This window comes from Microcaecilia unicolor, chromosome 6 (genome assembly GCF_901765095.1).
Source record: "Microcaecilia unicolor chromosome 6, aMicUni1.1, whole genome shotgun sequence".
Classification (NCBI taxonomy): Eukaryota; Metazoa; Chordata; class Amphibia; order Gymnophiona; family Siphonopidae; genus Microcaecilia; species Microcaecilia unicolor.
In genome coordinates this window covers 199355464-199370197 of record NC_044036.1, presented here as the reverse complement: position 1 = coordinate 199370197, position 14734 = coordinate 199355464, and the positions used below count along the sequence as shown (strand labels likewise).

At 40.2% G+C, this 14734-nt stretch overlaps 1 protein-coding gene across 1 annotated transcript in view; it reads right to left on the bottom strand.

Annotated features, from left to right (window-relative positions):
* Nucleotides 1-13941: 13941 nt before the first annotated feature.
* Nucleotides 13942-14734, bottom strand: part of CACNA2D2 (calcium voltage-gated channel auxiliary subunit alpha2delta 2) — a 1426314-nt gene continuing 1425521 nt past the window's right edge. The window contains exon 38 of the mRNA XM_030206789.1: nucleotides 13942-14073. Coding sequence (XP_030062649.1) covers nucleotides 13942-14073 — 132 coding nt within the window. The remainder of the gene's footprint in view (nucleotides 14074-14734) is intronic.

Here is a 14734-nt window from a genome sequence, read left to right as displayed (position 1 = left end):
CCCCCTCAAAGCAGTTTGTTGTGTAAAGAAATAATTTTTATTGCTTTGTTTTTTTATATTTTGTATGTGATTTGTACCCCGCTTAGACTTTTAAAGATATAGCGGTTTATAAAGTTTTATTATTATTATTATTATTATTATAACTAAGAAAGGGGGTTTCCCACCACCCACTCTATGCCTCCTGATGGAAGAGATAACATCCATGCAAATCCTAAGTTTTTAATATGCTCCCTGAGTCATGTATTCTGCAACTGAAAATAGTATAAAAAAGGTCACCTTGCCCCGTTTTCTCTTCCAGTTGCTGCATGGAAAGAAACATTATCTGATGAGAAAGCTCAGCCATCTTTGCATAACTCTCCTTTCTCAACTTTCTACAACATGATCATATTCCCGGATAGTAATGCTCAGTCTTCCCATATGGAGAAAGCCCTTCACCCCCATCTTTTTCCACACCACTCAATCTGTAGCTCCAGGAAGGGGTGTCCTTGGACGCTTGGCAGACAGGGATGGACAGTTTGTGGGCCCCTGGATCAACTAGCATATGGGGCTCCAGCCCCTTCCTGGCCGCAACTGCCAAATATATAATTTTACTGTCCATCACACAAGAAACACAATATGCATGCAACTGTGCAAGTGTTTTACATTTATACCAGTGCAATCCGCTTAAGTGCAAGGGTCTGGGACCAAAGAAATACATGCAGTTAACCAGAGTGTGCACTTAATCGTTGTGACCAAAAGAAGCTTGACATCTGATAAACATATGTACAGTTCTGTTTATTATACGTACAGTATACAGTCTCTGTTAACTGACGTTAGGCTTACTTGAAATAATCAGTCATAGTCCTCTGTACACTATTGTGTCTGTGAGTTCCATAGACTACGTCTGTCAGACGGTAAAAACTGTCATAGCACTGGCATCCAGTGGCCTCCAGATAGGCCCGCATGGTGTTGAGACTCTCCAGCGCTCTTGCAAAAGTGACAGGAGGTTGTTGAATTTCGTCAGTATGTGCCTCGCTGCTCATTTCATCATCTGTTTCATCATCAGCCGTTGCCTGCGTGTAGGCGCATATCTGGACATCAGTGCTGTCTTCAGCTGTTTGTAGATCGTAATCAACAGCTATGTAGTGATGAAACTCCTCTTCAGTAACACCGGCTGGGATGTCAATAGCCTGTTCATCTGATGTGTTTGCAACAGCTGCATCTGTTTCGTCCCTCTCCACATCCTTAACAAAGCTTGCCCGATTGTAGCAGTTCACAATGGTTGCCTGTGTAACATGATTCCAGGCTTCTTTCTGCATATGTAGGGAATCCAACAGTGATAGATTACGAGCCAGTTCAACAGCACATTTATCCTTGCCAGTCTGGTCATCCATAACGCTCATCAGACAACGTGGCACAAGAGCCCGATAATGTTTTTTTAAATTGGCTATTATGCCCTGATCCATAGGTTGGATCAGAGAGGTAGTGTTTGGTGGCAGGAAGACCACCTTGACGTTAGACAGCCTGACATCATCACTGTGTGCAGCACAATTATCAGAAAGCAACAAAATCTGACGCTTTTGTGCCCGCATTCTAGAGTCTAACTTCTTTAGCCACTGCTTCCAAATTTCCCCAGTCATCCATGAATTTGCGTTAGCCTTGTATGACACAGGAAGTTGCTTAACATTCTTGAAGCAACGGGGCTGTTTGCTCTTTCCAATGACGAGTGGTTCCAACTTCTCACTCCCATCCATATTGCAGCAAAGAAGGATAGTCAGTCGGTCCTTCAACGTTTTACTTCCTGTAGTTTCGGCTTGCTTGAATGCAAGTGTTCTATCAGGAATCGCTCGCCAGTAGAGACCGTTTTTGTCAGCATTGAAAATGTCAGGAGGTGCAAATTCATTCAAGATGGTAGGAAGAACTGAAACAACCCAATTTTCAGCACCAAAGTCATCAGCGTCTTGTTTTTCACCATGCTGTTTCTTGAATTTTATGTTGTTCCTCTCCTTCCATTGTTCCAACCATCCAACAGTGGCTTTGAATTCAGTTAGTCCAAGACTTTCAGCTAGCTGATTAGCTTTCTCCATAAGCAGTGGACCACTGACAGGAAACTGTCTGCTCCTGACTGGAGAAAACCACCGAAGAGCATCATCTACATCCTCAGCTTTTCCCGCCCGTTTACGTTTCCTGTGTGGATTTGCCAGTCTTCCAGAAGCTGATCTTTCTGCTTCAAGATATGTGAAATTTGACTGAGATTGACACCATATTCTTTAGCAATAGATACTTGACTTTGTTTGTTTTCTAATTTTTTAAGAACTTCTATTCGTTCAGCCAGTGTTAAAGTCTTACAGTTGCGCGATGACGACTCCAGTGTACACTCTAACAACTTTCTTTCGCTTATTCTGCCTGTGGCAGTTAACTGATGAGATTTCAAATGTATTGCCCCTTTGTCACATGCCAATCAGCTTCCATATTCCGTGCGTGCGCTTATGCGGACTCTTTCCTGCAGAGGAGCAGTCTTAAACCATGCATATAAGCGAATCTTGCACTTATCAGTGATGTGTTAAACCGAAGTTTGTCCCCATAGAAATTGATGGATCCAAAAATGGGACCGAAGTACGGCATGCAGTTAAACAGAACATGCGCTTATCTGACGTGCACCTAAATGGAGTGCACTGTACATGTATAACTTCGTTAGTTTTTCCTAACCTTAGGTAGGTGTATCGGGAGGCAACAAGAAAGAGCGCTTTTTATTTTATGGCCCCATTTTTGTGAAATAACTTACCTGTAGAAATTAGGACTGAATGTTCATTTAAGAATTTTAAGGTTAGGCTAAAAACCATTTTTTGCAATAAGGCTTATTCTGGATCATAGAGGAAAGGAGGGACGGGGAGATATGATACAGATGTTGAAATATTTGAAAGTTTATTAATCTACAAACATATCTTTTTCAGAGACCAGGAGATGGTAGAACTAGAAGACATGAACAGAGGTTGCACGGTGGTAGACTTTGGAGTAACGTGAGGAAATACTTTTTCATGGAGAGGTTGGTGGATGCCCTCCTGAGGGAGGAAGTGGGAAGAAAGACAGTGACCAAATTCAAAAACACATGGGATGAATGTAGAGCACATATGAAGAGAGAAAAGTTCACCACTAATTCTAACACTTTTCAATCTAAAACAATCACAATGTAGAAACATCCAAATAACTAAAATAGAATTAAAAAGCCTTAGAGACTGTCAGTCGGCATTACAACAGCATATGCAAACTCTGACAGGTCAAAAGTCTTCATAGACATAAAAAGCCTTTCATGACAAAACACATTTGAAAAACTTTTTGACAATTTTAAACATTTATTAAAAATTTCGAAAAAATAGAGCACTTATCTGCATGTCACCATGGTTGCACTGATGGTGGTAAGTGTTTTGCTTTACGCTGCATCAGGGTGGAAAGGACCAGGTTATAGGCAGCAGCAACAAACTTAGTGTTCAGCAAACATAATTAAAAAAAAGAAGGTGGAATGAAAGCAAAATTAAATGACCTTAGCAGCAGGTGCAACTCTGGTCACCTTGTTGGGCAGACTGGATGGATCATACAGAGGTGTTTATCTGTTTTCATTTACAGTGTTAAAACAAAAGAGACACAACTGAGGGAGAGGAGGGCTGGAAAACCCAGACTGTTGAGAGCACATGGTCCTGTGCTAAAGGTATTTAGAGCTGCAAACAGGTTTGAAGAGATGAGAATGGTGTCATGCGGAATAGAAATCTGGGTAAATAAATAAATGCACAGATGTGGGCCAAAGCTGCTTTTCTGTTCAAACCTGTAGGCAGCTGTAGCTGCCCTTAGCGCAGAACCTTGTGTGTCCTATGTACTCTTCCAGGTTTGTTGTTGTGCATACAATTTGGTTAGTGCACTTGTGAGTAAAAATTGACATTCTGCTTGCATTAGGAAGATCTGCACTGAGCCCCTTACATCGTAAGATCTCCAGGGTCAGGGAAATACCCACAATACCAATGAAAAAGTTTCATACCTTTGCATATCACTAATATAAAGGGGTGAAAGAGCAGCCTAATGGTTAGAGCAGTTGGTTGAGAACTAGGGGAGGAAAACCAACACAACAGAGGGAATCCAAAGCACACAAGGCAAAGAGAAAACAACAAGCACAAGGAGCCTTCTGAATTGGGTGCGTCAAAGAGTATTCATATAGGACCTGACAAGGGCCGTGTTTCAGCAGATGCCTGCATCAAGGGTCATATATATAGTGAGATAAGACAGTCCTTTTTCTTATGTCTTCAAAAACAAATGGCAGTTGCACACAATGTCGACTGGCGTGGGATAAAGAGAAAGATCCAACTGCTTGTGTGAAACTGCTGTTTGTCTTTGAAGAAATAAGGAAAAGGACTGCAAGTCTTTTCATGCTATATATACGAGCCCTGACAGAGGCACCTGCCGAAACATGGCCTGTGTCGGGTCCTATATGCATAAATACTCTTTGACGCACCCAATTCAGAAGGCTTCATGTGCTTGTTATTTTCTCTGAGAACTAGGGGAGCCCAGTTCAAATCCCACTGCAGCTCCTTGAGATCTTGGGAAGTCACTAAGGGGGTCTTTTACTTAGGTGTGCTGGCATTTTTAGCATGCACTAAACACAATCAATCAAGACCACAACTGACCATGTGAAGTGAAAATATGCACATTATTTAATAACTGATTCTCTGTAATAAACCATCTGAAAATATTTTACAAGGAATCACACACACAATATCTTACAAAGCTTTTGTCCATTTTTATATTTTTTAAATTCTTCTGTACAAAAAATAGGAAGGAAAAGAAAAATTCAGGTAAATCAATAGAAGTTTTTCAAATGGGAGATGAGCAGAAGTTTCAGTAATGAGAACTATCAGTTGTTTTAAATTTTAAATATATATATATATATATATATATATATATATATATATATATATATATATATATATATATAGTTATGTATATAGCTTTGTTTTGTTTTCTCAGAGTGAACACCTGACTAGACTACAAAATTACACACACACTCCGGGTTTAACACATAGCCTGCCATCTGTCAAAAAACACATTCCCATATACATACCGTACACACACTGAGAAGCTACGAGCATATAATGGTCATCAATTAACCCATTATTAAATAACATCCCATCCCACTGGCTGTCACTTCACTTCTAGGGTGAAAGCAGATATTTCAAGATCAAATTCAGAATAAGACAGTGATGAAGTGCAGGGACAGAAAAAATGGATGGCATTTTTTTGCCTCACTTGATTCTTCTTCTTGCCAGATGATGGCAAAATGTATTCACCTCACCAACTTGCCCTGTACATGTGGCCTGCAGGCCTTTCACACCAATAAGTCAACGACAGACATAAAGGGTATGACAAAAGCGAAGAAACTTATCGCATTCCACAAAAAACAGTGTAATTATACATCCAGACAAAATGCACAGTTTTCTCCATAGCAATCTGCCTCACAACTTCAGTGTTCTCATTTGTAACAGAAAATGAAGGTTGGCACAAGGCACACAAGATGTGAGGGGAGGATATTACAGCTGTTCTGTGCAGTAAGAATTCAAAGACAATAATGCCCACCTTTTAACAGTTCAAGTGTTTCCTGCCAGGCCATTGTTTTAACAATTCCTTAAAATAGTTTTCTCCTGCTTTTTTGGGCTTCCATTTCTGTCAGAACTGGGCCTGTGATCTGGTGCTCTAAGCCCTGGGATTTTTCTCTGATTTTCTATTACTTTCCGGTTTACATTAGTCCACTCATCACAGTGACAATCCTCAGTGGGAGGCCGTGTGTCAGGACTACTTCTTGAACCCTGCGATTGTAGAACTTAACTCTTATCACTAAACTCTTACCATTGCACAATGACTTAAACGCTTTAAAGCCGTTAATCTTATTAGAGATGCAGTTCAAATACGAACAAATAATAATAATATCTAAATGATCAGAACCATCAATTACTATAGGGTACTCTATCCTTAACATATTCCTAATTTAAATGGTGTTATTCAAATGATTTTTTACATCATGAAGATCTACATAGGATATGAGCTTTTGGAAGAAGCCACCTTGGCCATGTGGAGGTGAATTCTTCCCAAGAGGCACACACCAGATAGAAAGAAAACTTCTGCATTCTTCCTGTATTTGTTATTTCTTACTTCCCTTTATTATTTGTATATTAATTAAAAAAATTTTTTGATGAACCCTGCTAGTGAAGGAGAGCTGCAAACATGAGGGAGCTTGGACAAATTCAGGCTGAGGGGAGGAGGGCCCTTGAGGAGCATGGGAAGGCCTACACATGCTCAGAAGCCAAAAAAGGCTTCTCTTGAGCTGGAGGAGAGCTTTGGCACAGTGGATTCATCATGAGCCACGCCACCATAAAGCGTCATCTGTGGAGATAAATAGAAACACAATTTTCATGACCATATGATGTCTTATTCAAAGGACTATTTACATCATGAATTTCTACATATGTTATCAGGTCTTCTGCAGTGTGATAGTCCTAATTAATATTTTTAATGTGTTTTGGTTTACTTTTTTAGCCATTTATTAAGTCGGGTTTTGGAAATTTAGTACCGATTATTGCATATTGACTGGCATATATTCTCTCCTTCTGAGGGCTGTGAATGTTGCTTCTGCAAAATCCCAAATCCAGGCTGGGTGGCCCGAGCTAGGAACTGACACTCCTTGTGGCTTTGGACAAGTCTCTTAACTCTCCATTGCCCCAGATACAAACCTTTTCACTAAAACTTAGCTCGCTAAGTGCCAAGATGCCCATTTGATATCTATGGGCTACTTAGCAGTTATGTTGCACTAAGCTTTAGTAAATGGGCCCCACCCTCTGGGAATAGGGAAATACTTATTGTACCTGAATGTAACTTGCCTTACATAAGTATTGCCATCCTGGGACAGACCGAAGGTCCATCAAGTCCAGCATCCTCTTTCCAACAGACTATGACATTATAAACTACTCTTTGCTCTTGCTATGACATCAATAGTGATGCTTCTTTCCATGAGCCAATAAGTGGTGCTCTGTGTCAGTGACATCATAAGAATAGTCTCCTCCTGTATCATAAGTACAGCTCCTGCTACAGCTGTATGACATCAGCAAAGTTCCATTTCCTGTTTGTTGATGTCACAAAGGCATTTTGCTTTCCCATACTCATTTAATTTTCACTCAGTAATCTTACACAATCACAGCAAGAATAGCCCAGCAAACTAGATCCAGTCCCCATACCTCAGAACTTCTGAGCTTCTGTGACACAAAAAGCTCAAGCAAGCATTTAATAAAGTGGATATGGGGGTTACTCCTGCAAAAACGTAAAATCTTAAGTCAACAATCAGCAGGTAGCCATGTGGTCTTTGTTTTCTATCGTATTCTATATTCCCCTGTTTCTCATCAAGTAATTCTTGTCTGCTCTCCTGCATTCAATGAGACAATCCTTGAGTCTGATTCACTAAGAATACTTTCTTATGGACACAATGATAAAAGCCTTAGTGAATCCGACCCATTGTTTTCCAAAAATAATTTAACAAATGGCTCCTCAAGTAAATCCTATACCTATCATCTCTCTGCAACATCCCTTCCATTAGGTCTACAGTGTGTTCAAATCTCTGTCATATATCATACCCTGAAAAACAAACTGATTAAGAATACCTCTGAACAGGGTTGGGAACTGCTTATTTAGTACATGGACAGCAGATGACTCCACAGGGTAGCTAGATCTGGCCCTGGCTTTGCTTCACTGCATATATGATGATGTAGTTCTCACTTTTACTTAAAGAAATTCCTCTTTGCGGGATAAATAGAGTCAGCTTGTAACTTTATATGTGACCAGAAAGCCTAACTGTGGCTTATGATACCTCAGAAGACTGCCTCAGCCACTGTACTATTTCTTCCTTCTGTTTTTCTATTTTTCTAAAACAGGTTTTGAAATTATTTTATGACCTAGCAGTTTTCTCCTGCTCCTTTGGGCTTTCGCTGCCATGAGCTTTCATTCACAACTGCTCAGGTTCTCCCCACCTTATTTTAATTACCGCTATTGTAGTGACAACCTTTGACCTGAGATCACAGACTATCTTCCTCATTCTGGGGTCCTTTTCCCAAGTTGCGGTAAAAGGGCCATGTGCTAGCAGCGGGGGCCATTTTTGCCATGCGCTGCGACCCTTTTTACCGCAGCGGGTAAAAAAAAAGGCTAAAAATAACTATGGCCATATGGTAACATCGCGTGGCAGCCCTTAGCATCATCCATCAAGGTGGCAGTAAGGGCTCCCACAGTAACCTGGTAGCACGTCTGATTAATGCCGGGTAACTGCCATGCTAGAAAATAGTGCTCTATTTTCCCTAGCAAGGGAAATGGCGCACGCTAGGGCTGGAACTACCACCAGCGCCCGCGGTAAGCTTACTGCTCCTTTGTAAAAAAGGATTTAATAAATCAGTTCATGTCAAGGATAGAACTCTCACCAAAATTGACATTTTTCCAAACCTGGAAACTTCATTTCAAAACACCAAAATTGGTTACATCAATGCCAGATCTGTTGTTAACAAATCACTACTAATCTCCGATTGGATTGCTTCTGACAACCTAGACCTACTCATCATCACTGAGACCTGGCTTTGTAATCAAAAAGACCCAATTCTACTAGATCTATGTCCTCCGAATGATAAAATATTACATTGGTCCAGGAAGGATTTAAAAAAAAAAATGGAGGTTTAGCTATTATTTATCGCTCCAACTTCCTGAGTGAAATTATTGATGAAGTTATCTCCACTAAACTTGAAATTGCATCTATAAGAATCCAAGAAAAATCCCTTCTAGACCACTTGTCATGTATTATGTTCTATAGACCACCTGGAAATTGGAATGAATCTTTCTCCATCCTCACTGATTTCATTTCAAATATCTAACTCCAATTTGCTCATCCTAGGAGATATCAACTTACATCTTGAAAACGTGAATTCCCCATCAACACAAGAGTGCAAAGATTTTTTTTCTCTCATGGGACTATTCATGGCCCAACTGCAGACCTACACACATAAAAGGTCATACTCTTGACTTTTGCTCCATCAGAAACATCACAGACCAGAATTTTAAAATATCAGACGCATGCTGGTCCGAAGCCCCATGGTCCGATCACTTTCAATTAAAGCTATCTATCAATGCTATGTTTAAAGAAAGGTCATCACCGTGCACAACAACACACAACATTCACCACAAGAGGCAAAATAGATCCTACAGAATTCTGGTCCAAATTATATGACAATAATTGGTCTATTAACGTAAATTCTAATCACTTCCTTGACGAGTGGGACAAAAGATGCAACAATATATTAGATGAAATAGCTCCTTTAAAAAATAAGGAGAAAAAAAGATTAAATACTACACCTTGGTGTAATGAAGAACTAAAGTCCCTAAAATCAATAACCAGAAAAATGGAACGCAAATGGAAAAAAACTAAAAATGAACTCACACTTACAGAATGGAAACTAACCCTTAGAAAATACAAATATGCTACAAAACAAGCACGAAAGCTATATTATAAATCAAAAATCAGATATGATTATTCAAACCCAAAGAAATTATACCAAATTGTCAACAATCTCCTAGAAACAAATCTGGTAACATCTACAAGCTCAGATTCCCCATCAGCAAATTCACTGGCCAGCTACTTAAGTACATAAGTAATGCCACACTGGGAAAAGACCAAGAGTCCATCGAGCCCAGCATCCTGTCCACGACAGCAGCCAATCCAGGCCAAGGGCACCTGGCAAGCTTCTCAAACGTACAAACATTCTATACATGTTATTCCTGGAATTGTGGATTTTTCCAAAGTCCATTTAGTAGTGCTTTATGGACTTGTCCTTTAGGAAACCGTCTAACCCCTTTTTAAACTCTGCCAAGCTAACCGCCTTCACAACGTTCTCCGGCAACGAATTCCAGAGTTTAATTATGCATTGGGTGAAGAAACATTTTCTCCGGTTCAAAGAAAAAATCCTAACATTACGCAACTCCCTCACCCTACAAAACTCTGACATTGATGACTTCCTTAATCTCCTTTAGTCTACCTCTGGTGACCACCCAGCAGATCGCACTTGGCTGCATTTCACCCCTCTCTCCACAGAACAAATCACCAAAGCAATTTCTAAATTTTCAAACTCCTTCTGCAAATTGGATACATGCCCGAATTATCTACTTAAATCCGCCCCTCCCTGCTTTATCCAAGATCTCACATCAAGTCTAAACTTTATGCTTAAATCTGGCTTCTTCCCCAAAAATTATGGAAACATACTCCTTACCCCTATTCCTAAAGATAATAAAAAAAAAATCAAGTGACATTACTATCGCCCAATTGCCTCCATACCATTGTTAACAAAATTAATGGAAAGCATGGTAACCAAACAACTTGTGGAATACTTGGCCAAATTTTCCATCATACATGATTCTCAATCCGGTTTTCGCTCCTTATATAGTACTGAAACGGTATTGGTTACCCTTATATCCAAGTTTAAACAACAAATTGCTGCTGGAAAGAGCATACTCCTTTTGCAGTTTGACATGTCCAGTGCATTTGACATGATTGACCGTAACATCCTGGTGCATCTATTTCGGAATTGGTGGATCTGTACTTGAATGGTTCAAGGGTTTTCTCTCACTTAGATCCTATTGTGTGAAAGTAAACTCAACTTTATCTTCTTCATGGAATGCAGCTTGCGGAGTCCCTCAAGGTTCACCACTGTCCCCCATTCTGTTTAACATAATGATGGCCCCATTAGCCAATGCCCTATCCAGACTAGGCTTAAATCCTTTTATTTACGCAGACGATGTAACAATATATATACCTTTCAGAAAGAACTTGGATGAAATAACCAATCACATTACTCTTGGACTGACCACAATGGAAAAATGGGCAAATTCTTACCATCTGAAATTAAATGCCGAAAAGACCCACTGTCTCATTTTATCGTCTCAATATAACAAATATAATCCTACCACTTTAATACCCCCAACCTTTCATTGCTAATCTCGGATAGTTTGAAATTCTAGGGATCACAATTGATCGACATTTAACACTGGAGACTCAAGTAATCAACACCACAAAGAAAATGTTTTATTCAATGTGGAGACTCAAACGAACAACTCCATTTTTTCCTTGTGAAGTCTTCCATAATTTGATACAATCCATGGTCTTAAGCCAGATGGATTACTGCAACGCTATATATGCAGGATGCAAAGAACATCTACTCAAGAAATTACAGATGGCTCAAAATACTGCGGCAAGATTGATATTTGGAAAATCTAAATTCGAATCTGCAAAGCCACTCAGAGAAATTCTGCACTGGCTCCCTATAAAAGAACGAGTAGCCTTTAAAATATGTACATTAATTCACAGGCTAATCTACGGTGAGGTACCAGAATATATGCTTGAGTTGATTGATTTACCATCCAGAAACAGATCACGATCATATTTGAACTTACACTACCCAGACTGTAATGGCCTAAAATATAAATCAATTTACACCTCAAACTTCACTTACATTGGCACTCAACTGTGGAATGCCTTACCCAAATCAGTAAAATCTACCCAGAACTACCTAAATTTTAGGAAATCATTGAAATCAGTATTAAGAAGGCTTATTCCCCAGGTTCAACATAATCAGAATATCCCTTACTATTATATGATCCAATGGACACTAATTACACCTTTTTATCTTCTTTATTTATTACTGATTAATTGTTAATTCTATATTACTTCAATACCTATTGCTGTTCAATTGTTATTCCTATCTTGCTTTCAATTTGCAAAAATTGTACTTCTTGCATTGTAACTTTACTACAGTATTATTGCAAGCCACTTTGAGCCTGCAATCAGTGGGAAAATGTGGGATACAAATGTGATAAATAAATAAATGGGCCTCTCTATTACTTGGTGCCTACTGCAAGTGTAATTTACAGAATGCTAGCAGCTATGTCATCTGCACACGCAAGTGCTCGGTGCTGTCTTGCAAATTATGTGCCAAAGTAACTGCAAGGGGGAGGTACGCATGGGCGAGCTGTGGATGTGTCATCAAGTGATACACACAACTTATAGAATACTGTCAGTTGTGTGCATTGCATGGTGCACTTGGGCAAACCAACTTACACCTGTTCTAAATTGGCATGTGGCATGCCTAAATTTTGGCACCTAAGAGTTATTATAGAATTGGCCCTACGCACTCACCATTGTGCACCTGAATCAAGGTACTAAGGGGGTCTTTTACTACGGTGTGCTAGCATTTTTAGTGCGTGCTAATAATTAGGATGCGCTAAATGCTAGAGACGCCCATATATTCCTATGAGCATCTCTAGCGTTTAGCGCATCCTAATCATTAGCTATTGTAAACGCTAGTGCACCTTAGTTAAAGACCTCCCCCAAGTTATAGAATTGCCCACTATAGATCCCTCCAGAGTCCAGAACACTTCCACCCTGAGCTACGTGTAACCTTTGCAGCATTCTGACCCTTGGCCAGCCCATGTAAGACAAGCTGGGATCATTGGGTCCCTAAATTACCCCTAGGTTTTTCTGTTCTTAAAGGGATTCATATCTTGTACTGTGAATCGTTATAAGAAACACTTAGGGCTTCTTATCAAGCCATGCTAGTGGTCCCCGGTGCAATAATGCCTACAAAGCCCATTCATTTTGAAGGGGCTTCGTTGGCATTGCTGTGTGGGAACCACTAGCGCAGTTTGATAAAAGAGTCCTTTAGACTTACAAAGTTCCATAGGTTACTATGTAACTTTGTAAATTTAAGGGCCTGGTTTACCAAGCCGCGCTGTAGGTACACAAACATTTTAGCACATGCTAAAAATTAGTGTGCGCTAATGCTAGAGACACCCATAGGAATATAATGACAGCACACTAAAATGTTAGCATGCCTACAGCTCAGCTTAGTGAACAGGGCCCTTAGTGCTTGGAAAATACGCCTCCTAGTAACTTTGTAAGTCTAAATGCTTTGAAAATATGCCTTTTAACTACTAACCTCTGACCGCTAACCCTCTATTGGAATGCAAATTCATTTTCCTTTTATAATTTAAATTAAATCCCACAATTTTTCATTAGGCTGCGAACACTAAAAAATTCTTTCTAGAAAATGTTAAAACAATTGACAAAAAAACCCAACAAAACAAAAACCTTGCAACAAAAAAGAAAAGGAGTCTTAGGTCCAGTGAGCTGATGGCATGAGCAGGACACAATTGGCAACAGCAATGGACAAGTGATGATGTCAGAACTTGTAACCATGTGACCTCCCTCATTTTCAGTTTAAGAAGTCAAACTGGCTGAAAGCATAAGTTGAATAACAAAGTCTTTTGGCAAGAAATATTATTTTACAGGATGGGTAAGGAAAGGATAAAGTATGGCAAGCAAGAGCAAATTTCTTTGTTTTTCTTTTCATCAAATACTTAGAACAGCAAAATGGTAAGCTATCTCTGGATGAAAACTGACACGTCGTCCAGTCTCTCACATATCCCGTGAATAAGATGTTCTCCCTCCATCTTCATCATGGTTGCCCAAGAGGTGGGTGGTGGCACAGCTGGGTCAAAAATGAAACACCTTCCAAAGGGTGTTCCTTCCAGTTCCATTTTCACCATTTACTGGACAGAAAGACACAAAACCAAAGGGAAGACAGGATGGTGAGTACGATGGTGTCTTCCCTGCCCTTCAATTAGTAAAATTCTAAAATCCACATTTCCAAGGAAAAACAAGAAGTCCTCGTGGGTATGATGCTAGCCAAGGCTGATGCACAGGAAACAGGAAATTGCTCTCTGATGTTTGCCATAATCCAGAAAGGGGTGAAGGATGGAAATCTAAATTTAAAATAATGCTAAAGCAAAATGTATAAAATAATTAAATAAATAAAAGAACCCAATAGACGAAAAGTGGAGTTTCGTTTAAAGGGAGACGATCAAGAGCAATGGATAGCAGTCAGCAGTCAAACAAAGGAGGAGGAGGAGCTGAAGTAAGAGGAAAAGGCCCAATGAAGGTCTTAAGGAGCCTCCACCACCACAATCTGAAGTGTCTTCCTGTGGAGAAAAGAATGACATGAGAATTTCATCACTACTAGATCCATGACCATCAGTAACCTTATCTACAGACATACTCCTGCCAATATTGAAAACCATTTAAGTGGGCAGGAGAGACTCTGGCCTGCTTAAATCTCACTCACAAGGTGGGCATCGATATTTAGCAGCACTAACTATATGTTAGGTAGGCTGGAGAGGGGCATTCTGGAGGTGGAACTGGCAGCTATGCAGATGCTGGAAATATTCAATTCTGGCACAAAAATCAGTCCTAACTTTGGTCGCTTAGCTATGTGGGTGCTGGCACTGAGTATTGGCCAACATCTGCATAGCTGCCAGTGAGTCCTGCCTGCCAAAAACATGCTCCCCTCCCTCCAGAGCTCCTACAGAACATGACTGGCCCCACACCACTGAATCCTGCCACCGTTACAAATGCCTTCCCGAAACAAGCCCCCCTCCTAATGTGTCAGTAGGCCTCCACAGTTCATATATTTACTTCCCTGGTGAATGAGTGGGTCCAGATCAGGAACGAACCCCACTCGCTCCTGCCCCTAGAGGCTGTAGCTTTATAGTGGCAGCCACGACTCTGGTGCTAGTCTCATGATATTCCAGATAGAGGTCAGCCTTCCATATACGGATGACTGACCTCTAGCAGCATTACAGC